Source organism: Rhinolophus ferrumequinum, chromosome 10 (assembly GCF_004115265.2).
Source record: "Rhinolophus ferrumequinum isolate MPI-CBG mRhiFer1 chromosome 10, mRhiFer1_v1.p, whole genome shotgun sequence".
Lineage (NCBI taxonomy): Eukaryota > Metazoa > Chordata > Mammalia > Chiroptera > Rhinolophidae > Rhinolophus > Rhinolophus ferrumequinum.
In genome coordinates, this window is record NC_046293.1 from 91,037,949 (window position 1) to 91,064,806 (window position 26,858).

General features: G+C 40.1%; 1 protein-coding gene and 1 non-coding gene across 3 annotated transcripts in view; one reads left to right on the forward strand and one right to left on the reverse strand.

Moving 5' to 3' along the window:
• LOC117029067 (cat eye syndrome critical region protein 2) overlaps window positions 1–26,858 on the forward strand; it is a 154,202-nt gene that overhangs the window by 123,142 nt on the left and 4,202 nt on the right. Inside the window, exons 8-15 of one of the 2 annotated variants that reach the window (XM_033118050.1) lie at window positions 12,665–12,818; window positions 20,942–21,071; window positions 21,512–21,549; window positions 21,631–21,722; window positions 21,921–22,047; window positions 22,767–23,155; window positions 24,001–24,126; window positions 24,314–25,151. In XM_033118050.1, the coding sequence (XP_032973941.1) occupies window positions 12,665–12,818; window positions 20,942–21,071; window positions 21,512–21,549; window positions 21,631–21,722; window positions 21,921–22,047; window positions 22,767–23,155; window positions 24,001–24,126; window positions 24,314–25,151 (1,894 nt within the window). The remainder of the gene's footprint in view (window positions 1–12,664; window positions 12,819–20,941; window positions 21,072–21,511; window positions 21,550–21,630; window positions 21,723–21,920; window positions 22,048–22,766; window positions 23,156–24,000; window positions 24,127–24,313; window positions 25,152–26,858) is intronic. The other variant, XM_033118051.1, reaches the window with a different exon arrangement.
• On the reverse strand, window positions 23,455–23,556 carry LOC117029537 (U6 spliceosomal RNA). The gene has a single exon (XR_004424273.1). It is a non-coding gene; the product is annotated as a U6 spliceosomal RNA (small nuclear RNA).

Sequence of the window (26,858 nt, forward strand, 5' to 3'; positions counted from 1 at the left end):
ACAGAATGTCATGTTCACAAATAGACACCATCCAGTGTTAAAATATAGTATATAAAAGAGGCACAGAACAGCTGGGACAGTGGACAAAGCATTAATATGGTACAGTGGAAGTCATAAGCTTTTCTTTCAAACTTTGAATTATGATGCTGCCCTCTTCTAGCTATCCCTTTGGATAAGTTACTTGATATCTCTGAATTTCAAATTTCTTATTAATAAAATGAAATGCTGTAATTTCAAGTTTTTGTGGAAATTACACGAAAGGACCCATGTCCGTGTAGCTAGCATGGTACTTAGCTAGCAATTAGTAGGCACTTGGTTACTTCCATTGTATATGGAGATGGGTAACTGATGGGAAATTTTGGTGGAAAACTAAATCCCCGTTTCTGACATAAATGTAAGTCAGAAGAGAGGTAAGCAGATGGGATAAATCTTAGAGGGATGGTACCCTTGTAAACTTTAAAATACTAAAATGATCAGAAGGTTGGGCTTGCTTTGACCATGTTAAACCTTTAAGGTAAGATTTAAATAAAAGGGAATGTAGGCTAGCAAACACACTTCTGATGATGTTGTGGTCAGTATTATTTAGATGGCTTATAACCATGAGGTCTTTAATAAATAAATTGATAAAGGGTACATACAGCTAATGCGTACAAAAGGTGGTAGCAAAACATGTAGGGAAACAAGTTCACCTTCTGTATCAAGGATACCACTTTCCTCATTAGTCACTTTTATCTAATTTGGCAAATTTGGAGTCAGGCTGGTGTTGGCCTCTTTCGCTACTAGCATGGTAAACTGGCCCAATCCCTTTGAAAAAGGGTTCCATGGTAAGTTTTTACCTTTCAAGTTCAAGAGCTCTTGCTGTTGTGGTCTTGAAGCGTATAAAAGAGTTGCTCATAGGCATATTTGAGGAAACTGCTGAGGTAGTTTATGGGGAAAAGTGCGTCATGACATCATTTGACAGTTGGCCTGCATTTCGCTGAGGCCTAGTCATTCTCAGAAAAGCATTCTGGAGTGTCCGTCTCGTTAAATCTGTTGCCACTGTTAGCAGTGTGTTTATGTTGTATAAAGCACCCCTTATTGTCATTGAGTTTATTCCATCCTTTGTTCCTCTACCTTGTTGATGCTTCAAGTCCAAAGATTTCCATTAAATGGCACCAAAAGCAAACCTGTATGACACTTGAAGCCACAGAACTTACTCAGCTGTGAGGCCCTGGCTTACCACCTCTCTCATCCAATGGTGACATTATGGGGCTTATTCCACAAAAATTCCAAAACTGGGTCAATTATATGGTAATGGAAGGGGAACTGACTCTGGGAAGTTAGCACACAATGTGATGTAGAGGTGATGTATTATAGAATTGTACACTTGAAACCTGTGTAATTTTACTAATCATTGTCATCCCAATAAATTTTAATTAAAAAAAATATTCCAAAACTCACGTTGGCTTCAAAATAATCACTAGCTTCAGAGTTCTCAGAACTCCTGTGCCGTTTCCTATAGTGATCTCTTTCAAGCCTCTTAAATTTTCCCAGAGCTCTGATCTTCTCAGACAAGCTCTCTGATTCCTTGTCCCGAGTCTTTTCCTCACAGTTTTTCTTTGGTTCTAAGCCTGTGCCGCTGCTCTTGTCGCTGGTGCCGCTGAACTGCCTCTAAATGGGAGGTTTGCCTCCTGCTACTCGTAATGCCCTCTTCAGAGCCATTCCTGTCACCAAAAGGTGATAAAACATGGCTTCCCCTTAATAATGTGAAAGTTGAAACACTTACGGGAGTTTCTCGCCAGTGATAAACATTAACAAAGGAGATACTGGTGTCTTATTAGTTTTTTTGGTTTTTTGTATTTTTAAGAGAATGAACTGGCTTGGTACCTTGGGTTCAGTGGTTGCTTTTACTGACTGTCCTACGGACGGACACCTTTGGTCTTTGACTTAGTAAAGCCATCTCCGTTGTGCTTTAAAGGCCACTCTTCTACTGGCGGCAGCAGTGGCTGAGAACACCCTAATCTGTCTCTTTCTCACTGAGGGGAAAGTGTCCATAGCACACAAAGGCAGAGTTGCATCCTAGGTGGACCGCCTCCTGTCAAATCCATCAAGAGAGAGGTGAGTGTGTGTGAGAGCAGAGAGAAGGAATTTTAAGTGTTCAAAAGGATTGTTCCATCTTATTTCGTGTACTCCTTTTATTCGTATTTATCTTCTCTCCCCCGCCCCCCACCCCGTCTCCACCCCCCACCCAACTCCGAGTCCAGCCGTTGTTTCTCAGTCTAGTTTGGGAGGATGCAGCTCCCTGGCCCATGCTGTTATTATGAGCCTTGTGCTCTACCCAGCTGAGCCAGTCGGTTACCAGTAGCTCACAGCACTCTTTATTTATCTTTACCTCATTTTTAAAAATTTCAAACCTTTATGGAACATTCTTATACATAAGATGCATTTCTAGAAAGAGAAGGAATTTTAAAAATAGTCGACCTCATAGGTCGAACTCTTGGTTCTTGCAATCTTCTGTGATGGTAAGCACATCCATAGTTAATGTAGATGAGAATAATAACAGATACATATATAATAGAAGTTTATGACTATAAAGATGGAAAGAATTAGTGAAGAAGGGAGAATTGGCAGGCAGAACTGTCTCACCTGAAACCTGTAAAGTGGCTAATATTTTGATGGTGGACATTGGGGGTGGAGGAGTAATAGAAACAAGCACAGAGGCAGGACAGTATGTAATAGCAGAGAACAGTGTATATTTGGATATCGCTGGCATGTAAGATGTTGTAATATATAGTGGAAGAAAATGCTGGAACAATCAGATTTTGGAATCTTCTGACTGTCATGCTTATTATTATCTTCAATAGGCAGGCAGTAGGAAGGGACATTATGTCATTAGATCTGTGTTTTAGGAAGATACCTCTAGTGGTGCCATGACGAATGATTTTTGTAAGGAAGAGCTGGACGGTAAGAAATCATCAGTAAGAAATGAGCGGTACTTCGGCAGGAAATAGTGGAATCACTGCTTTGGAAATGTAGGTCTAGAATGGAGACAATAAAACAAGTTTGGTGGGAGAAAAGTTTGATTTGAAAGTATGTAAGAGGGGCAGGTTGCAAGAAGTTGAGTAGTGAATAAAAGAAGAGTTCTTATTGATTATCATGCTATTTGTCGTTTTGAGAAGTATAACAATGAAAGAAAACAAAGCAATCATGAAAAAGTAAAGAAGTAGGATTGAGAAGAGCTTGTGGCAGGTTCTTGGGGGTTTTTTGTTTTGTTTTGTAAAGATTTTATTGGGGTAGGGGAATAGGAGTTTATTGGGGAACAGTGGGACTATACTTCTGGGACTTTTTCCAAGTCAAATTGTCCTTTCCATCTTAGTTGTGGAGGACCCAGCTCAGCTCCAGGTCCAGTTGCTGTTGTTCATTGCAGGGGGTGCAGCCCACCATCCCTTCTGGGAGTCGAACAGGCAACCTTGTGTTAGAGAGGACGTGCTCCAACCAACTGAGCTATCTGGGAGCTCAGCAGCAGCTCAGCTCAAGGTGGTGCCTTGTTCAATTTTAGTTGCAGGGGGCGGAGCCCACCATCCTTTGCAGGAGTCGAGGAGTCGAACTGGCAACCCTGTGGTTGAGAGCCCGCACTCCAACCAACTGAGCCATCTGGCACTGGCCCATGTGGGAATCGAACCAGCAGCCTTCGGCCTTAGTAGCAGGGAGCTGCAACAGCCTGAGCCACTGGGCCGGCCCTCTTGGGGGTTTTTTGTTGTTTTTTTTTACGAATGAGAAGAAGAATGTGTGTAGCTCACTGGGAAGATGAAGTGCCTGCAAAGCAGGTCTCACTATGGAGTAGAGTTGTTCCCATTTTATCCTAAGTTACACGCAATCTTCTGAGGGGGCAGGGAAATGTTAGGAGTTTGTGATGGATGTTTCTCTCTCCTCTGAGGACAGATGGGCATCAGCTAGAGAATAAAAGAAGAGTGAGTTCAGCTGTGAGTTGAAATGGAATGTTTGGAACAATAGCTAGGAATTAATAAAAAGGTTTTCCAAGCAGCATTCAGGAGCCAACTATGTTTGGGTGTGTTCATGTTGTAACATGGCTTAGAGTAGTTAAATGTCTAGCATCACACTTGTAGGAAGGGATAAAATTGATATTTACATTTAGTGAGATTTAAAAATTGGCAAGCGGGAGTGGAATGAGGCCTAAGGAACCTAGATCACAGATACAAATATGTTTGATGATGGAAGTCAAATAAGAGAGTGGGAGGGAGGAGGAAGCCAGGAATAAGGAGAGGCAGTGGAAGTGTCCAGAAGCGATTTCTGCTCACCCCTCCTATTCTGTGAAGGTACCCTGTGCTTACTGCCCCCATCTTCCAAGACCTCCATCTGCTGATGCGTTTCTTTTACCGAGGTTTTTCTCCATTGTCCGCTCAGCTGACTCTCAAGTTTGACTAAGTGCTGCCAGTTCACATATTCTGTCCACTTTTTAGCCACTTACCTCCTTTCAACATTATGTTTCATTGAATATTTAAACAGTTTAGTGGTTATAGAAAGTTGTACTGTAGGAGACAGTCCATTCCTTCAAACCCTGTGTTTGACTGACCTGTTACAGTCTGGCACCTTCTTACTTCTTTGTGGTAATGTTTCATGACTTAAATTGAAGTGACCGTATGTACATTTCAGAGCTCTTGTCATAAAGTATATTCTACCTTGAGCCATGAAAAGTAAAAGAACTAATTTATAAACTTGTATTTACTTCAGTATATTTGGATTTATCCTTTACCTCTTTTTAATTTTTTTTAGCTCATGGATGTGTTCTTGCCCGGAATTAAATTGCCCAACATTTAATTACCTTTGAATCACCAATTCTATAATGACTGACTTCCGGTTTCCCCAGCCTCCTCTTTACCCTAGCAGTCATTAGTTTTGGAATGGCCTTCTGTAATTGGTATTCAGCCATAGTTCTCAAATGGTTTTCTAGCCCATCTTGCCTTGCTGGCTGTCTCCACAACCTTTATTACCTTGATAGTTAACACCTCCTTGAAAGTTCTCTTATTTTCTGTTCACTGTCCTGGGTTGAGTCCCAAACGCCCTCATTTACATTTCAGTTTGCAAGATAGCCTGACTATAGACCAAAAGGTTCTTCATTGAATCAAGCAAAAATTTAGTTTCAAACCCTTAAATTTATTTTAGCTTTTCTTGGCAGTGGGTTTTGTTTCGTTTTGTTTTGTTTTTTCATAGTATTGTAGAGATTCTGAGTATTTGTTATGGTTCCAAAGGTCCTGGGGAAGAAACCTTAGTTGTGGCATGAGTTTTGTGCTTTTGTTTAAAGCAGAAAACATTCAGGCCTTTAAAGCCTTGCAGGCACAGTTTATGATCTCTATTGGTCACCCTGGAGCTCAGTCTTACCTCAGAAAGTCTTGCCTCAGAAAGTCTTTTCGTTGTGACTCGGGGGGTAAATGGCAGCCAAGGGAGACTGTCTCTGAACTCCCAGATTAGGGCTGCAGTGGTTATTTTTGTCAGCAAACTCAGGGCATTGCCGTTGCTAGGAAGCTGTTTGTGGTGGTCTAGTCTCAAGTTGTGCTGCTAAAGTTGGCAAGGATGCCAGGGAGTCCGATAACCTGGGGGAGGTGGTACGGGTAGTACTGGGCACCGCTTCACCCTGAGATTCTATTTATAATCCTTCAGAGCTTGCAAAGTGGTGTTTCTAAATAGCTTCTCATTAAAATCCCTCCTTGATTCTATTCAGCAGGCCGCTTTCTTATCTATAAAGCATTTAACACCAACCCCCAGCCTTTTGCAACTGACCCCTTTTAAAGAAAAAAATTGCAATACAAAACAGATTTTTTAAAACTATTTTTTGGTTTGTGTTCATTGATTCTACATGTTCTTTAAACTATTAAAGTTCAAACTGTTAAACGTCTAAAGTTTAAAGCACTACTGAAAGTGTATTCAGGTGGTAAGTCCTGTCCTTTAGTGATGTTTTCATTAGCATTTGCTTTATCTTGGGGTGGTGTACTTCTTAAAATTAGCACAGAAGTTTTAAAACAGACTCTTGATGCGCAACATAGATAGTTTTTTCAGATGTATATGATACAGTTTAAATAAAATAACATTGTGGGGAATTCATCAGATGGGAACTACTGAAAGAGAAAAGGGCATGACAGATGTGAGAAAAAGACGTATGCAGCAAAACAGAGGTGTTTTCAAGTGACAAGGCAATACTGAGGTCAGGGTGAGTCGGGAGAAAGTGACCAGACAACAACTGGAATGAAAAATAGAGGTAAGCGGCGGCCAGATGGCTCAGTTGGTTAGAGCGTGAGCTCTGAGCAACAGGGTGGCTGGTTCGATTCCCACATGGGCCAGTGAGTTGTGCCCTCCACAACTAGATTGAAGACAACGAGCTGCTGCTGAGCTTCTGAAGGGGTGGCCGGATGGCTCAGTTGGTTAGAGCACAAGCTCTCAACAGCAAGATTGCGGGTTCAATTCCTGCATGGGATGGTGGGCGGCGCCCCCCTGCAGCTAAGTTTGAAAACAGCGACTGGACTTGGAGCGGAGCTGGGACCGCCACAACTAGATTGAAGGACAATGACTTGGAGTTGATGGACCCTGGAGAAACACATAGTCCCCCAATATTCCCCAATAAAAGAAAAATAGAGGTAAAGGTCAAAACACCAGAAGAAAGGGCCATAGTGGGCAGAGGCCGTCAAACCAATGCCAGTAGAGTTTCTTGACCTTTTTTTTTTTTTTTTTTTTTTTTTTTTTTTTTAAGATTTTATTGGGGATGGGGAACAGGAGTTTTGGGGAGCAGTGTGTATTTCCAGGACTTTTTTTTTTTCCCAAGTCAAGTTGTCCTTTTAATCTTAGTTGTGGAGGGTGCCGTTCAGCTTCAAGTTGTCCTTTCGGTCTTAGTTGTGGAGGGCGCAGCTCAGCTCCAGGTCCAGTTGCCATTGCTAGTTGCAGGGGACGCAGCCCACCATCCCTTGCGGGAGTCGAACCAGCAACCTTGTGGTTGAGAGGACATGCTCCAAACAACTGAGCCATTCAGGAGCTCAGCAGCAGCTCAGCTCAAGGTGCCGTGTTCAATCTTAGTTGCAGGGGGTGCTGCCCACCATCCCTTGCAGGAATCAAGGAATTGAACTGGCAACCTTGTGGTTGAGAGCCCACTGGCCCATGTGGGAATCGAACCGGCAGCCTTCGGAGTTAGGACCATGGAGCTCTAACCGCCTGAGCCACCAGGCCGGCCCTTGACCTTCTTTCTTACTCCAACTGTAATGGGCATTCTGGGACTTGTAAGGTTTTCTAATTCTTTTGGGTTTTTTCAGTTCTCTAAATCTTAAACTTTCTTTTTTTTCTTTTTTAGATATAATTGACATACATTATAGTTTTAGGTATACAACATAATGATTTGATATTTGTATATACAGTATATTTGTATATACAGAGGGTTCCAAAAAAAGTACACTTTTTTTAAATTAAAGTTTATTGAGGTGACAATTGTTAGTAAAATTACATAGATTTCAGGTGTGCAATTCTGTAATATATTATCTGTATCTCACATTGTGTGTTTACCACCGAGTCCTCTTTCCATGACCAAATATTAAAAATGTACACATTTTAAGAGATGTTTCCTATGTATTACTTTCTGAAGTTGAATTACATAGCAGTGTGTAGTATGGTGTTCGCGCAAAAGATGGCGTTAATCAAATGAATGCTAGCATCATTCATTGTATTACGATTTTAATACAGTTTTTCCTTTCATAAAATGTGTATTTTTTTTTTTTTGGTACCCTCTGTATATAAATGCTCACCGCAATAAATCTAACATCACCGCACAGTTACAAGTTTTTTTTTTTCTTTCTTGTGATAGGAACTTTTAAGATCTACTCTCTTAACAACTTTCAAATATACAATATAGTGTTACTGTAGTCACCATGCTGTGCATTACACCCCTATGATGTATTTATGAGTTTGGGTTTTTTTTGTTTTATTTGTTTTAGATTCCTCATATAAGTGAGATCATTTGGTGTTTGTCTTTCTCTGTCTGACTTACTTCACTTAACATAATGCCTCCAGGGTCCATCCATATTGTTGCAAATGGCAAATTTCCTTTTTTATGGCTGAATAATGTATATAGTATATGTACCACATTTTCTTTATCCATTCGTCTGTTGATGGACACGGTGCTTCCATGTCATGGCTATTGTAAATAATGTAGTGCAAATAGATTTTTGATGAGTATTTTTGTTTACTTCAGATAAATACCCAGAAGTGGGATTGTTGGGTCATCTTGTAGTTCTATTTTTAATTTTTTAAGGAACCTCCATACTGTTTTCCATAGAGTCAGCACCAATTTACATTCCCACCAACAGTGCACATGGGTTCCCTTTTCTCCATATCCTCCCATATTTTTGATAATAGTCATTCTGTCAGGTGTGAGGTAGTACCCCATTGTGACTTTGATTTGCATTTCCCTAATGATTAGTGATGTTGAGCATCTTCATGTACCTGTTGGCGATCTGTATCTCTTTGGAAAAATATCTATTCAGATCCTCGGCCCATTTTTTATTTGAAATTTTTTCTGCTATTGAGTTGTATAAGTTTTTTTTAAGATGATATAAATTCAGGTTACTCAACTAGTACATCTTATGTGCTTAGCATAAATAGTAGTGTATTTATAAGGCAACTAAGTAGACATATTGTATGATTCCATGTATGTGAACTATGCAGAGTAAGTAAATCCTTGGAAACAGAGCAGGTTGGTGGTTGCCAGGGGTTGGGGGAATACCAAAAGAGAGTAGCTGCTTAATCATACAGGGTTTTCTTTTGGGGTTCTAAAAATGTTTTGCAACTTTAATGTATGTCGTGGTTGTATAACATCGTGAGTGTACTAAATGCCACTGAATTGTACGCTTCAAAATTGTTAACTATGTGAATTTTACCTCAGTAAAAAAAATGAGAGTAATCTTTACCTGTTTAAATGGTGTAGAGCCTCTGACCAGAAATCATTTACATCTATAATTTTCCTAAGTTTTAAAATTCCTACTTCATAGTTACCAAAATATCCTAAACTGTTTATAGTCAATTTTGAATACCTCACCTTAAAAATCTGCAAATTCTAGGAGCGAACAGGTAGCTCAGTTGGTTAGAGCTTAGGCTCTGGGCAACAGGGCTGCCGGTTTGATTCCCACATGGGCCCAAGGAGCTGCACCCTCCGCAACTAGAATGAAGTCAATGAGCTGCCGCTCAGGTCCCGGGTGGCCAGATGGCTCAGTTGGTTGGAGCGTGGGCTCTCAACCACAAGGTTGCCAGTTCGACTCCCGCAAGGGATGGTGGGCTGCGCCCCCTGCAACTAACAACGGCAACTGGACCTGGAGCTGAGCTGCGCCCTTCACAACTAAGATTGAAAGGACAACAACTTGACTTGGAAAAAATCCTGGAAGTACACACTGTTCCCCAATAAAGTCCTGTTCCCCTTCCTCAATTAAATCTTTAAAAAAAAGAAAGAAAGACTATTTCTATCTTCCCCTCTCTCCTCAAACCTCCAATACCACCACATTTGACCCTCTTTTTTGATGACCTGACTTCATACTTCAAAGAGGAAATGGAAGCCACCAAAGGATCAACTATTCTTTATGCCTTTTATCAAATACCAATCTACCAGAATTTGTATCCAGACTCCAGTACTACTTTCCAGTTACAATGAAACTGCTCTTACCAAAGGCTAACTTTTCCATCTGTGTTGTGGAGCCCATCATATGGTCTCACCAATTCTGGAAATCAATTCCTGCAACTGTCCCTTTTATTTTATGCATCAACTTCCCCCTCTCTATGGATCATTCCTTACACATACGCTTTAGTATCTCCATTTAAAAAAAAATACCCTAGGGGGTGGCCATTTAGCTCAGTTGGTTAGAGCACTGTGCTAATAACACCAAGGTTGCTGGTTCGATTCCCACATGGGCCACTATGAGCAGCGCCCTCCTTAAAAAAAAAAACAACTGAAATTAAAAAAATATATCATTTTAGAACATGTAATACTAGTTGATTTTCCCAGTTTCATGGGGAAGGAGTTGTTCCGAGTCCTAAAGAATTTACATTCTCTTGTAGAAAACTTGGGAGACTACATGTAGAAAACTGTAGAAGACAATAGTAATCTCACAATTTAGGAATCCTGCTTTTTATTTTTATGTATTTGCTTCAGGTCCTTTTTCTATGCATTTATTACAAAACAGGAGTCGAGTTGAATATTAATTTGTGACCTGTGTTTTTCATTATTTTAAATGATATTGACTTTAATCTGATTATAGAAATGTTTTTGCCTGCCTATCTCATTTTTAAGATATAGTCATAGAGATAAAATTACTGTTTATGGTTCCCGATCCATACATCCAAATTGTGCTCCAGAAGACCTGTGCCCCAACAGATTAGTAACACTTATTTTACCTTGTCCTTACAAATGTATCACTTTTTGCCATCTTCAATAATTTTTTAAGTGAAAAGGCTCTAGGCTATTTTACTCTTCCTTTGGATCATTGGTATGGTTTACCTGTCTTCTGTGAATTTTGTATTCATGTCATTTGTTTTGTGTTAAGTGATTTGTAAGACATCTTTACATTCTACAAATAACAAACAGTCATATTTGTTTTCAAAAGATTTATTTTTTAATATTTTAAAGATTTATGTAATTTAACTATTTTTTCTCTTTCCGCCTTCCATTGACTATAAAGCGTGAAACATCCCCATGTTTGTTTTCCAGATGATTCTTTAGTGACTTCAAATATTTCTATTCATGAGTCATTGGCTTGCATTTCTTTAGTCCTTATTAAAATGGTGATCCTGTTTAATATCCCCTTATACTGGTCGGAGGAAGGATATTTCCTGTTTCTACCTTCTGTCCTTCCTCACTAAGGGGTAGAATGCAAGCACATCATCATTTTATGTAAATGACATACATCCTTTTTTTCTCATTCATTGTGTCTGATGTATAGAAGGCACTACAGTCTTATTAGAATGAAAGAATTCATTTAATAAGGCTTTGTTTTCTTTCTACTCCCTTTCCCCCACCCTATGAATTGGTACATTAAAAGTATCTGTTTGGAGACCCTATACAACTGAAAGGAGCAAAAGCTTTAGTTTGTTAACTGTGTTCCATGGTAACTTCTCAACTGATTAAAGATGTTGCCAGGAAGATGGAATAAGTAAGGTCCTGGGGGGCTGAGGAGGTACAGGGAATGGTACAATGGTACTCGTAGATGCAGAGGAGGTGCTGAACTGGCATCTAGGAAGCCATAACTAGAGGTGCGTTTTTCAGAAGGATTGCCCTTGCTTCATGCCAGGAGCACCCCCATTCCAGAGACAGTATCTAGCATATCTTACTGGTTGATCTGTCTGGTTCTAGGATAATGATGTTAGGGAACTTGAATTCTGTTTACACTGTTGAGGCTCCTTATGTATGCATACAGTGTTATGTATGCAATAATAATGGTTAATTCTTTTGTTTCATTTGTGTATCGTTTTCATTCCAGATTTTACCTTGTAGGTAGCTAACTCTTTTAAAGTCAGGCTCATAGAATTTGAATGATAAAAACAACTTTGAAAAAGTTCTCCTCTCTAGACAAGATAACTTCTGAAATCTGAGTCAAATGAGAATCTAAACAGGTTTTCAGGACTATAAAGGAAATAATATAAAATTTTACAGCAGTGTGGGTGTTTAATGATGACTTGTGTAAATGGTGATCTCTTATCCTTTTTTCCTCCCCACATTAAGACCACTTGAGCAATTCCCAGTATAAAACTTTAGAAAATATATCTGACATAAAAGATTGTTGCGTCTTCTTCCTATTGAAAAGATCCTTTAAGAAAAGCTTCACGTTCCTGATTAAGTTTCAGTTTATATACGTTATCTCTTGTAGGCAATAGTTATTACCTCTTAAATGAAAATTTAAAAGTTCTAGCTTTCACGTCAGCACAAAAGTCAAGGGCAGAAATTGAAAAACAATTTTCAGTCCTAGCTTCAGTGTTCTGGGCTACAGAATGGCTCAGAATGATACTGGAAAATATACAGAGTAAAACTTTAACAAATTAGGTTAATTGTTCTTTTTTTGTTGTTTGGTTGTTTACCTTTTCTTTTACTCGGTTTCTTAGGCAAATTCCCGGTGTATTTAAGGCAAATGGTGGCCCTTCCTACCAAACCTCCAATTTTATACAGTTTTATTAGTAAAGAAAAGTGTAAAAGTTAAGGGTTTCAAAGTGATGCACATTGTTGAAATGGTGTTCTTTCTTGCGAATATCTTTCATCCTTTCACTTAGATGAGGGTACTTTGTAATATTTCACTTTTATCAGATAGTTTCTATGAACAGTGTCTCTGAACTGCCTCAGTTCTTCTCTGGTTGAGCATATTCTTCACAGGATTGTCTCCCAAAGACTATAATTATGTAAATCATTGGGTCTGAAACTCTTAACCTGGTTTAAATCTCTGTTGTGTTTTAATACTAGTTTTTACATTTATATATATTCATTTGTGTTCTTTGATAAGGTGATAAGATGAATTTTTAGTTATGATATAAATTTCCTAGCTATCAAGTATTTATTGAATAGATTGAATTCAGTAAAAATGCATCTTAACTCAGAGTGAAGAACTGATCTTACATTGTTGTGTATTGACTCTATATACCGGTTGGCTCCTCACAGGAGACCCCTATGCTTACCAGAATAGAAAAACAGAAGCGCAAAGAGGAGGAAGAAGAGCGACAAATTCTTCTAGCGGTGCAGAAGAAGGAGCAAGAGCAGATGCTAAAGGAAGAGAGGAAACGAGAGTTGGAGGAAAAAGTGAAGGCAGTGGAAGGTATGCGGGCTTTCTGCCCAGTCTGGAGAGGTACATGTGGTCTGAGAACAGCCCTCCTGCAGCCAGAACCACATTGCACTGGGTTCTGTCGTTATCCAAGCTATTTCTGGCAATTTCTCTCTTGTAAGTTGTGTTCTGTCTTTTTTATTCATCTGGATCCAATATCGTTGCCATTGCATTCCTGCTAAAGCACTTATGTTTGTTATTTTGGGTTTTCCTTTCAGTCTCTTGCTGCTGTTCTCATCTCTGCTGTGTCTCCTGTGTAGAAAATTAAAGCATTAATGGCAACTAATTTCACAGATAATTTTAAACACAAATGAAATTTGCTTAAGAAAAGTCTTAAGAGATTTTTTTTTAGGTATGACACTATGCAAATGTAGCATATTATTGTTAATTATGAGGGCAGATAGTTTTCTCAGGTTGAGGTCCAAGTCTTAGTCTTGGTGTAATGAGATTTTTCTTTCATTTGTAGTGATAGCCAAGGATAACAACGGTCTCTAGATATGTTAGGCAGCAGTTATATTTATAAGCTGAACCTGATGTGTCATGTGATAACAATCATTTGGCTTGGTTGAATACCGACTAACTAATACTTAATTTTCTTTTAAATAAATGTATTGAACTTTTAAAAAGTTTAATAAAATAGCATAATGTGCATTTGACATTTAGGTGGTATTTCAATGCAAACTGTAAATAAATTTAGGCTATAAAATTTAAAGAATTCTTTCTGGTCTTATGTGCATTTTTACTCCATTCCTAAGTAGTCCCTTCAGTTTCTTAATAGGTTAACACCATTACTACCTTGATCATTTCTTCATTCTAAAATGCATAGTGCATTTAATCTGCAGATTTAGCCTATGCCACATTATGTGGTATATTCACCTTGTAAGATTTTGCATATATTTTATTTCCAGTGCTAGATATTGGCTCTTCAGTCTTTTTATTTTTCATTGGGATTCTGTAATTTTCAGTGAAGTTATTGTTGAGTACAATGTTGTCAGTTTGACTTTTAATTATATAGATAGGTCCAAAACTTACTGTTGTGGCTTAGTTTCAGTACTTGTAAGATTAATAATACCTATGTTATAGATTGTTCTTTAAATCAACGAATATTTTTTGAGCACCCATGCTGTGCGAAGCACTGTTGTAGGAACAAAATATTAAATAAGTTACTTTCATGGAGTTTACATTCTGATGGTGGAAGGACAGAGGGTAGGTAAACAAATACTTTAAAATCATAGATAGTGTTGAGTGATATGCAGAAAAATAAAACTGGTTTAGAGATACAGAGTGACATGGTATGTATAACACTTAAATAAGATTGTCAAGAAAGTCTTCTGAAAATGACATTTCCTAATGAAACGAGTGGGTGCCATGTGGGCGTCTGACAGGGAATAGCGCTGCAGGCAGAGGGAGTGGCGGTTGCACTGGGGTGGGATGTCCGGCAAGAAGGCTGGCGTAGCAGGGTCAGTGAGCAGAGCAGGGCCACTGGCAGGAGCTCAGTGCAGAGGGGAGCCGGGGTCGGAGCCGGTAGAGCCGTGTGGACCTTGTCAGAGGGGTTAAGTGAGAGAAGGACAGTCCCTGCCTAGCATACACACAGCACTCGGATGAAAGTCCTAGGGAGGAAATGGGGAGAGAATTTTTGCAAGGTATGAAATAGTTATCACAATAAAATTTTCCTGGTTTCTTGGCAGCTAAGTTTAGAAATGGGGAGATAATAGATTATTTACTGGTAGGAGAGTTTTAAGATAACACAGAGAAACAAGCTTTTTCTGACATTATATTCTAAGGATTTCATTATGTAGGTCCTTTTACTATAATGACTAATATTTGTGTTGAGGGTGAATCAGAACATTTTTCATACTGATGTTTAAGATCTGTCTATAAAGGGAGCAAACAACTGACTAACAAAGTTTGTTTGGTTATATGCTTCTACACAATGCTGGGAGTCCGTCACTAGTACAAGAGTTCCCGGCAGTGGCTGGAGAGAGGGCTTATAGCGTTCATTTGTTTAAAGAAGTTTGAAAGGAGGGAAGTTGATTAAGAAAGGTAGAAAGAAGAAGAAAGGTAGAAACAACTCAGATGTCCGTCAGTGGATGAATAAATACACAAAATATGTCGTCATGTTTCCATTAAGTGTGGTGGTTATCATATTCGCTTCACAGAATGTGGTATAAATTTACAATGGATTTTTTTTTTTTTAGCCTTAAAAAGGAATGAAATTCTGACACATGCTACAACATGGATGAATCTTGAAGACATAATCCTAAGTGCAATAAGCCAAGGGAAGAGGGACATAGGGAGTTATTGTTTAGTGGATACACAGTTTCTGTTTGGGATGATAAAGTTCTGGAAATGGATAATGGTAATGGTTGCACAATATTGTGAATGTACTTACTGCTGATGAATTGTACACTTTAATTTGTTAAAAAAAATAAGTTATGTATTTCTTACTAAAATTTTTTGAAAAGCAAAAAAGGAAAGGCCACATAAATGTACTGCTACTTATTGGTATTGCCTTTGTATAAAAAGGATGTTACAAGACTGAATTATAAATATTCGTGCTAAGTCAGTATGGAAATGGACATTATTGAGATTTTCTCATTCTCTCAGTATGGTTGATAGGAAATCTAAAAATTCTTCTTGCCTCAAATACATGTTTATTCTATTTGTAATATTTTATCTATATGTTATTTATCAGGAACTTGTTAGGGGAACTGAAAACCAGCAGTAAGTTAGTGAGCAGACTGTTACTAGGTTGAATTGTGGATATGGGAATTTCTTCCCCTCCCCATGAGTGATACCATCCATAAATCCCTGGGAAAGATGGATAGAAAATTAGACTTTGAAAACACACGAGGAAGCACCGCTGTGAACAATGGTTGGTACGTGCAGTGGACAAAAACGAAGTATAGTTAGCATGATCAGATACAAAAAGGAAAGAATTGTAAACATAAGGGGGAAAAATAACCTTGATGAAAATACAGGCAGAATCATAGGAAATAAATAGAGCTCCTAGAAATGTAAAGTATGGTTATCAGAATAATAATTCAGTGACTGGGTTAAATAGCTTAAGTGTACCATCAAAGAGAATCAGTGAACAGGAAGAAATATCTGGGGAATTCTATGAAATCTAGCCCTGAGATAAAGAAGATGTATGTAATGAAGAAAGAAGTTACCTTTGGTTAATCTAATCGTTCAGTGTCCAGTTGTGAAAACAAAACTACATACGGGTCTTTGGTTAAATGGAGTTAGAGAAATAAAAGTGTTAAAAGGACATTTTGAGTTAGCAACCCTAAAGCAAGGGAAACAAAGGGAAGAGGAGGTTGGAATTGTCAGAACCTGGAAGTTGAGGAGGGACTCTGCAGAACTGGGCCTCAGACCTGGGAAGATGGGGCTGCCAGTACCTCCAAAGGCAGACAGCAGGCCTGTGCTGGGGCTGGAAAGAACTTGGTTATCGGAGCCCACTGCATCCCCCCAGATGAAGACTGGTAGTGCTGCCATGGTGTTGACCAGCTAACAGCAAGCAAACAAGGACAGAAATCCCTTCTCCCCTCATCCTGCCTCTTGCTCTCCTGGTATCCCCTTCTGACAGAATCTATAAAGCTGGCAGAAAATGGATGGATTTGGAGATGACAGAAATAGCTTAATAATGGACTTGGGTGGGGTATAGCGTGAAAGATCTAATATGTGTCTACTGTAAGTTCTGAAATGGAAAGAATTGAGAGAAAATAATCACACATAATGGTTGAGAATTTTCTTGATTAGATGAAAAACAAATCCTCACATTTAGAAAGCAAGAACAGATGTGAACTGGAAGAAATAAATTACATAGAGACACATGGTACTGAATTACAAAACATATGGCTACCGAATTTTAAATAACCAGCTTGGAAAAGACATTTCCTTAGAGGATGTTCTTTAACAGTGATAGCAGACTTCTCAGAAGCAACAATAAGATTCAGGAGAAAATGGGATTGGATTCTGTATTAGTTTCCTAGATTAGTTTCCTAGAGTTGCCATAACAAATGACCAAAACTAGGTGAAATTTACTCACTGTTCTGGAGACTCGAATCCTGAAATCTAGGTGTTGACAAGGCCACACTCTCCAAAGGCTTGAGGGCAGTTCCTACCTAGCATCCCTTAGATAGTGGCAACCTCTGAAAACTTAGAATAGAAGGCAGCTTCCTTAATCAATATCTACAAGAAAAATCTAAGTAGACATTCGATTTAATGGGAAGACAAAAGAACTACTCCCTTTCAGAGTTCAGAAGAAAGCAAGGATTTCCTCTCGTTGCTTCTGTTCCACATTGTATTGTTTTATAAGCCTTTGTTATATAGAAAGGAAAAAATGTATGTATATATGTATATATATTTAGAGAATGTATGATTTACAACTCCAAGGAACAGTCAAGAAACCATTATAGCTAATAAAAATTAAGCCAGGTAGCTGGATTCATTATCGGTTTGCAAATATCAACATGAATAATTTTTTAAAAGATAGCATGATCCAGTAGCGAGGAGAATTTCCAACATTCAGATGGTGGTCTCGAAACATAATTTCCCTCCAGAGGAACCAAGACTCTTTGGAGAAATGACTGATTGCAGTACTATAGCAGTGAAAATACTCACTGTTTTATAACAGAAAGCAAGGAAGCATCCAAGACTCCTGGAAGTTCTCTCCAAAAATACAGAAGCCAACTGGAAGTGACTCTCGCTGGCCAAAATGGGACATTTTAAGCATTGAAAAAACAAAACAAACAAAAAACCTCAATAGGTTTCAAAAAAACATCAAATAAGTACAAAAATTGATGAGCTCATAATGATAGTATGTTTTAAAAGTCAGTGATCACCTTAAGAGTGTAATGGGATAACTTGCTATTCTAAAAATTGGTAAGATAGAAGAAAAGAATCAAGAAGAAAAGAAAAGAATCCTCTTTACAGACAGTATTTCAGAATATGCAAATAACTGATGAAGAAAAGAATTTGGTTACTGAATGTAGCGGGAATAATATAATTAGCATAACAAGTGACGAAAAAGTGGATCTAGGCAAAGCTTTCCTCAACCAAGGGAGACTTAATTAACCCCTAATGCCCTAAAGTAGAGATCTGCTAACTTCTGTAAAGGGCCAGATAATAAATATTTTAGACTCGGAGACTATACAGGGTTGTGCTCCCATAAAACTTTATTATTACAAAAGCAGTTGGCTAGTTGCCCTTCATGCTGTAGTTGGCCGTTTTGCAAATCCGTGTCCTATAGCATCCATTGCATGCATGCAATGAATTCTCTCCTATGCATCTTTAGAGGTACACCTTGAAATTACTGAGAAAATAGTCACACAAATAATGTTCTCTGCAGCTTAATTTTGTCTTGGAGATCTGGTTAATCCTTAGGTGAAAGACACTAATGAAACTCAGCATCACAAAAAGATAGATAAGTGTCTCCTAATAAGTGTCTCCTAATGTGATGAAAAAGAAAGTGCACAGCGTCATCTGTGAAATAATATTGCCAGAACATCAAACTGTTTGTCTGATCGAAGCCTCTGGATAGAACAGCCAGTTTTACAGGAAATTCAAGGGGTAGAACACATCAGTGCCACTGTGAAGATGCTATCAGCTAAATCCTAATGCGGGAAATTCTGCACAAACAAAATGATCAAGTTTCTCCAACAAAGAAATTGGAGGGGATACTGTTAGAAATTCAACTAGATGTAAGAGACATATCAATCACGTACAGTATATGGACCTTTTTGGATTTGATTTGAACAAACCAACTTTTAAAAAAAGTATTGAACATGTGGGAAAGTTTGACCCTGACTCAGTATTTGCTAATAAATCATTTTGTGTTCCTAAAATTCATTCAGAAGAGCAGAAGACAAGCTATAGCTAAGGTAATTTCCAAAAAGAACATGGTAGGCAAACTCATCCTACCAGATAACAAAATAAAAGCTATGGTGAGTGAGATCATGGTATTGCCATAGAGACAGATGATGAGAGCAGTAAACTAGAAACAGACCCCGGGGGGCATGTGGGTTCTCCAGTATTGGTATCAGTACAACGGCTTACTGATGTGGGGAAATGATAGATACCTCTTCTCAAATGAGTCCTAGATAGACTAAATGCCAAAATCTTTTTGAAGAAAATATAAGTGAATATCATAAATATCGAGATAAAAGAATGTTTAAGTACAAAGAGTTCAAACTAGAAGGGGAAAGAGATGGATAAATTTGACTACGTTAATTGTTGAAAAACAATATGGCAGAAACACCTTAAACAAATTGAAAAGACAAACCATAGAGTAGAAAAAGACAATTTTAACATGTAATCAACAAACATTTAAAGCACTTCTCCAAATCGTTAAGAAATCCAAAGCCCACAAGAAAAAAAGGCAAAGTATGTGTAACAGGAAATTCACAGAAGATGATGCTAAATGGCCAATAAACTGAAAATCTGTTTATTATCACTCCAGTCAGAAAAATGAAAATGGAATCATCAGAATTACGTGTCATACCCATCCGTTAGGCAAAATGCTAATGTTTTATCAGTCCAAGTGAGAGGGAGGTAACTGAATTCATTATTGAAAGAATAGCTATAGCCCTTTGGGAAGGATTTTGATGATGTTTCATGAAGTTAACATACATGTACCTCTCTGTCTGGCAAGTCCACTGCTGGCTTTGTATCCTAGAGGTCTTTCACACCTGTACACAAAGAAACATGCCAAAAGAGTGGTCTTCATGTTTACAAAATGTAAAAATTTACAGTCGACAAGAAAATGGATTATTAAGCTGTGAAATACTGTATTAAAAGTTAAAGGGGAAGTGTTAAGCTTTGACAGTTTGGTAGATACATGGATATTTAATTACACTTTTCTTTAAGCTTGAAGTGGTTCTCTTTAAAAAAAATTGAGGGGCGACCGGATGGCTCAGTTGGTTAGAGCAGAGCTCTTAACGATAAGGCTGCCGGTTCAATTCCTACATGGGATGCTGGGCTGCTCCCCCTGCAGCAACTAAGATTGAAAATGGCGACTGGACTTGGAGCTGAGCTGCGCCCTCCACAACTGGATTGAAAAGGACCATGACTTGACTTGGAGCTGATGGGCCCTGGAGAAACACACTGTTCCCTAATATTCCCCAATTTAAAAAAAAAATTTAAAAAGTTGTTAATCGCAGAGTTCCTTTGATTGATTAAAGCAGATATAGATTACTCTAAATTTATAAATGTAAATAATGTACAACAGATCCAAGGGAACTTGATGGGGAAAACACTGCAGAATCATGTTCTTAGCAATGGAAGCAGACATGGGCCTATCCCTTGGAAGGAAACAAGTTCTGTCCTGGCCTCTCCCGTCCATTTTTGTGTCTTGCTATCTGACAGCCCTTTATCTCCCTGACCTTCCTGTTCACCTCCCTGCCCTTTATCTACTCCTGACCTTCCTGTTCCCTGCTGGCAGTGAGGTCCATCAGGGTAGTAGTGGAATGGCTGGTGAGTTTCTCATGGGTGTGACTGTGAGCCAGAAAAAAGTCATCCCTGCCTTTCAGATCCTTGCCAATTCCAGCTGGCGTCTTTCCCTTGTTCCAGCTACTGGCTTGGTAGAGGCTGGCTGCGATGTGGGGGTGGGGTGGAGAGCAAAGACGGTGCATGTGTGTGGGTACCTTTCTTTGTAAATGCCAAACCCAGTGAGCTTGGACGTGCTGTAAAATTCTGTGTTTGCAGGGAGAGTCTGGTCCTAAAAATGTGTGTTGCTTTTTTGAGAGAGAAAGATAGGAAAGGCCTCCCGTAGTCAAAAAAGGATAATTCTCATTCACTCTTCTGTTGTTTTCTTTTTTCTTCGAATTCCATTTTTTTCCAGCCTTACTCTTTCCTGTCCCCCATCTGTGTACCTGCCCTACCACCCACATCCCCCAACTTGAACTCCGTGTGACTAAGAGGAAACAATTCTACTGTTTTTATTTTTCACAAAGCATTCCATCCATAGAGGCATCCTGCTTACTCAAAAGAGGATGGCGAAGGAAGCACAAGTAATTTGAAGATAGTACTTTCTTCTCTCAACAATGATTAAGGACATTGAATCAGGTAGAGACTACCTAACTCACTTGTTCCATCATGCTTTGTATTCATTGTAGATCGAGCTAAGAGGAGAAAGCTCAGGGAAGAAAGGGCATGGCTGCTGGCCCAAGGGAAGGAGCTACCCCCAGAGCTTTCCCATCTGGACCCGAATTCCCCCATGAGGGAAGAAAAAAAGACTAAAGACCTGTGAGTATTCAGTGATAGTAACAGTAGCAAACTGTAGCATTTATTACGCCTTTAAGTATTGTGCTACTAGTAAGCACTTTCTCATTTCATCCTTAAAACAACCTTGTATGGTAGGTAATATTCAGTATTCATGAGCTTCTCATTCTACTATATGCTATTTTGGATTATTATCACTTATATCACAAAAATATTCATCAGAGTAAAATAAAACCTGGGAATAAAACCTGGGAAAGAATGTGTTATTAACTAACGTTACAGGATCATAAATTGAGTTCTTGATCATCTAAGCCATCCCACCCCATCATTTTATAGATGAGAAGAATGTTCCCTTTTTTGCTAAAGTGTGCTAAACCTCATCTTCATAATTATTTTTTGAAGTGTTCTCAGTGTTATAGACATCAAAATTACTGTTAATTTCTTACTTTTCGTGTGATTTACAGCTTTGAGTTGGACGATGATTTCACTGCCATGTATAAAGGTCAGTTTCCATTCTCAATGTTTTGTTTCTGATGAAAGTATTGCTAAGAGAGTGTGTTAAGCTCTCTTCTCTGGCTCTCAGTTCTAGATGTGGTGAAGGCTCATAAGGACTCCTGGCCCTTTTTGGAACCTGTGGATGAATCGTATGCCCCAAACTACTACCAGATTATTAAGGTAGTTATACCTACCGTGCAGTTACACCTGCCATGGCATCTTTCTCTCTTGCTTTTTGTTGTTGTTTTTTGTTTTGTGTAAGTTCATCTCTTGTCCTTGAGAGTCAGTGTCACTGGATGTACAGCAGGCTTTCGAGCAGCTCAGAAAGCATGATCCCTTTGCTCCTAGCACATTGCAATTAAGTGTATCCTGTTTTAGGTCCCCATGGATATTTCAAGCATGGAGAAGAAATTAAATGGAGGTTTATACTGCACCAAGGAGGAATTTGTAAATGACATGAAGACTATGTTCAGGAATTGTCGAAAGTATAATGGGGAAAGTAGTGGTAAGTTAGGAGGGTTTTGTTCTGGATGCACATTGGCGGGACCATTTTAACCAAGAATAAAACGCCTTCTCTTTAAGAAATACATGTTCCAGTGGTTCAGACCTTTCTTCAGGACTATGAAAAGGATGTGTATTGAAAGCAGTGAGGTTGTCCATTGTAACCGCTTACACAGTATATGCCAGGAACTCTGTCCTGACCCCCACACCAGGAGCGTGCAGCATGTGGCCACCTGGGCTCATGCTCTTTCTCATTATCCTACAGACCAGTCTGGGCCCAGTCTGTACTGTGCCACCATAACACAGCTAACCACTGACAAGACTGAGCTAGACAGGGCTGATTCTTAGGTCACCTTGAGAAGCATACCTGAGTAGCTCTCAGAATAAAGCATACAAGTATATGACTCCAGGTGGAGAAACTTGGAGTCATTGATGCGTTAGCTTAGGATGCCTTAGTTTAACACCTAAGCAGATTCAGTGATTAATACTTCTGCAAGTAAATTAAATTTTTACTGGTTTAGGGTAATGGTCCCAACCTTACAGTCTGGAGCTTCATAGGACAGAAACCACGTCTTCATCTTGTGTGCATAGCTCTTCAACATAGTAAAAGTTGAGTTAAACTTAGAGTTCACCCCAGTAGCATCTTTTGTTTAGTAGTAGGAGAGTTGTCTTTTGTAGCCCATAAAAGCTATACTGGAGCTCAATCCTTGTATCTTCCTATAGAGTATACCAAGATGTCAGATAATTTAGAGAGGTGTTTCCATCGGGCGATGATGAAGCATTTTCCTGGTGAAGATGGAGACACAGATGAAGAATTTTGGATCAGAGAGGATGAAAAGCGGGAGAAGAGACGGAGTCGGGCTGGGCGAAGTGGTGGAAGCCATGTTTGGACGCGCTCCAGGGACTCGGAAGGGCCCGGCCGGAAACAGCAGCCCGTGGAGAATGGAGGGAAGTCCTTGCCGCCTGCTCGCCGCGTTTCCTCTGCTGGGGATGAGCAGAGCAGCAGCTCCGGGCAGCCCCCTCAGGAGGCGGGCACGTCGAACGGCAGAGGCCTTCCGCGTCCCCTGCATTACGGGGGGATGCCCCACCAGGCTCCCCTTTTAAACCCGGTGGTAAGGAATAGCTGACATCCTGCTCAGGTTTCTCCTACTGGGTGAATTCAAAGGAAGGGAAAGTCTTTTTAGGTGGCTTCTCTTCTGTAATAATGCTTCTGTATATGGATGATTTTTACCTCCCCTCATCTGCCCTTCCTTTATTCTTCCTTTATTTTCTTATTTATTAAATTTATTGGGGTGACAATGGTTAGTAAAATTATATAGGTTTCAAGTGTACATTTCTATAATACATCGTCTGTGTATCGCATTGTGTGTTCACCACCCAGAGTCAGTGCTCCTTCCATTACCATATATTTAAAAATAAGGAATGCTTCACAAATTTGCGTGTCATCTTTGCACAGGGGCCATGCTATTCTTCTGTCGTTCCAGTTTTAGTACCTGTGCTGCCCAAATAGCACCTTCCTTTATTTTAAATCTTCCTTTCTCTCAGTCATTTGAATGACTCATTCTCAATGTGGGCAAAACATGGGATACAAAAAAATCTCAGTCTTTTTATGTATGAAGCACAGAGATGCATACACTACAGAAGACATGCAGCATATCTGTGGTATTAAAATGTCATGATGGAGGGCAATGAGGGGAAAAGACTGTCTCAGAAGGCTCTTGGCAGGAAGGGGGCAGTAACGACAGGCACCACCAGTTTGTCTCTCCTGGAGAGGGAGGTTGCTTTGGGGGCAGGAGTTACTCCTGATCCAGGTGAGCCCAGGTGCGAGCAGCCCTCCCTTTCTTGGCACTCTGTGCAGTGTTAGTGGTCTGTGTACGTTCCTTCAGCAAAGTCCTTATTTTCTTCCTGTCTGCTTTCTTTTCTTGCCTCCTCCTCGCCTCTGCTCGATACCGCACAGAGACCAGCAGTACCGGGCACATTTGGCCCTGTTCGAGGATCAGATCCTGCCAACTTATATGTGTCCTCTAGAGTCCCAGAGCCACAGCCCGGGGAGCCTGTACAGCATCAGCCTTTTGCCATGCAGGTAAGCAGCCTGCTCAGAAGGGGCAGGTACACAGGGCTTCACAGGTACGTTTCAGAAATAATCTATTTCCGGGTTACTATTCATCATCTCTTAGTCTGTAGAGCCTGTTACTATAGATGGAGCACAGCACAAGGTAAACCTTCTTCTGTGTGCTGAATGTTGCTGTCTTCTCTTCTCTTGTTGCCAGCCTCCAGTTGGAATGAACCACCAAGGACCCAGGCTAGGCACACCTGAAGAGAAGCAAGTGCGTGGGGGGCTGGCACACCTCCCTACCATGGGGTCACACCCTGGATCCTTGCCTCTTGGGCAGATGAGTGGCCCCAGTCAGGATGGAAATACATATCCCCCAACTCAATTCCAGCCAGGATTTATTCCTCCCAGGCATGGAGGGGTTCCAGCCCGACCCCCAGACTTTCCTGAAAGCTCAGAAATTCCTACCAGCCACGTGTACCGATCCTACAAATACCTGAATCGAGTGCACCCTGCTGTCTGGAATGGGAGTCATGGTGCTGCAAACCCTGGACCCTTAGGGCCAGATGAGAAGCCCCCCATGGTGCCAGGGCCATCTCACCAGCCTCGCACTCTTGGTCACATGATGGATTCCCGAATGATGAGACCACCTCTTCCCCCAAACCAGTGGACTGAACAATCAAGTTTTCTACCTCATGGAGTTCCTTCTTCAGGGTATATGCGAACACCCTGTAAATCTGGTGGACATCGGTTACAGCCACCTCTCACACCAAGTCCTCTGTTTGGAGCTCCCCCCCAGGTGCTGCGAGGGGCGCAAGGCGGGGACTCCATGATGGACAGCCCGGAGATGATCGCCATGCAGCAGCTGTCGTCCCGTGTGTGCCCGCCAGGTGTGCCTTACCACCCCCGACAGCCCACGCCCCACCACGTTCCTGGCCCTTTCCCACAGATAGCTCACTCGGCATCAGTTAGTGTGTCAGCCCCCAAGCCTGCCTTGGGGAACGCAGGGAGGACACAGGATACCAGTGAAACACAAGAGCCTGAGAACGACCGAGGTAATTAACACCACCACTTTTATGTGACATCTGGCCCTTTAAGCTGTTAATTCTTGAATAAGCTTTTTACACATTATTAAACCAAATGTGAAATTGTTTCCAGCCTATTTTTCTTGAACTACTCTGGGTTCCAATCATGGTGGATATTGGTCCAAATATCCAGAAGGCCTTCTGGTGATGGTAATCGCTACTCCGATGTAGGACTTACTGTGCCAGGCACTCTTTGAGCCTTTTGTGTACATTAATCCATTTAATTTTTGAAACGAGCCTTTGTGATAGCTACACTTACTTTATTAGCCAAGACACAAAGATACTTGATTAATTTTCCCCACATGGACTTAGTAAGTGCTGGAACTGAGATTTGAACCCAGACAGACTGGATCCAGCATCCAAGTTCTTACCCCTGTCTCATCAAACTGCCTTCAAAATTTCCTGTCTTGAAAGTTACCATTATGAAATAAGTTTTCAGTATTTTACCTAAAGTCTTACTTATATCCTTTTATTCCTTGGAAACATATCAATATCTACTAAGAATGAGAAACTATGAGATCTAGCAAATCTTGAAGGAATTCCTTAGAAATACCATTTAAGAGAGTGAACCTGCAACTGGAGGAGAAAGATGAGAAGAACCTGGGGGTGGTCAGTGCTTAATTCTAGGACAGATGTCTAGCGTGTATTGCTTGTAATTTTTCAGCACACGACTGAAGAAGAGAGACTGACTGGACTTTTATAGAAAGGATGAAGATTCCACATAGGCCTAGAGCTGAAGTGTCTTAGAGTTTCTGTTGAGGAAAGGCCTAATGAATGAGTACCAGCTCCAACAGAATTTTTTAATACTAATTTCAAACGGTGTCTGGAATTTGAAGCTTTAGAATAGTTCAACTGATGAAAAAATCTGTTTGTTAGTTGCCATGTTTTATGTTGACTGAATAATAAAAAGTGCAGGTTTTAATGTTCATTATACAGCTGGCACCTTTAATCTTTATTTCATCAGCAGCCTGGGGTCCTAGTCGATCTTTTACAAATCGTTGTGAATCCTTAACCTTGTCCTTAAGACCTAGTACCAGAATTATATTTTGATCACATCTGGGCAGTAACTCTGTTCTACTAGAAAGATAATACAATAATAAGACCATATTTACGAATTGATATAAAAGGTAAAGGATTAGTTAATTGGTAAATTAATTTCATTGGGTTTACTAAATTTCTCTAATATGTTAAAGATGGCTTAGGTATCTTGTTTTCAAGACATTCAGACAAGATGAGTGTTTTCATTCATTTAACAAATACTGGTTCCCCATTTTGTGCAGGGATCGAGGATATGGTGGGGAACAAAACAGAGTGTCTGCTTCCGTGAATCTTATGTTCTAATGGTGCTCATGTCAGGGATCAGCCTTCCTGAGAGCTGTCATGCCCTGGGCTGCTCGTTGTGTCAGGGCTCAGGGCCTCCCGGCTTGGCCTGCAATTCTAGTGACAACCATGTCTGCCTGCTGTATTCTACATGGATCTACTGGAAGTTCAGGAGCCATGAGTCACCTCACACGCTGTCACTACTCTGACGGTAACAGCATAGGGAAAGGGAGGCGAGGACATCTCCATTCTCTGGCAGACATTAGGAGGAGCTGTAGAGGTACATGGCCTTGCCTCCTGGTCTATGACAGGGCGTGTGCCAGGGCCTCAACGTTGTGACCCTTGTAGGGACTCTGA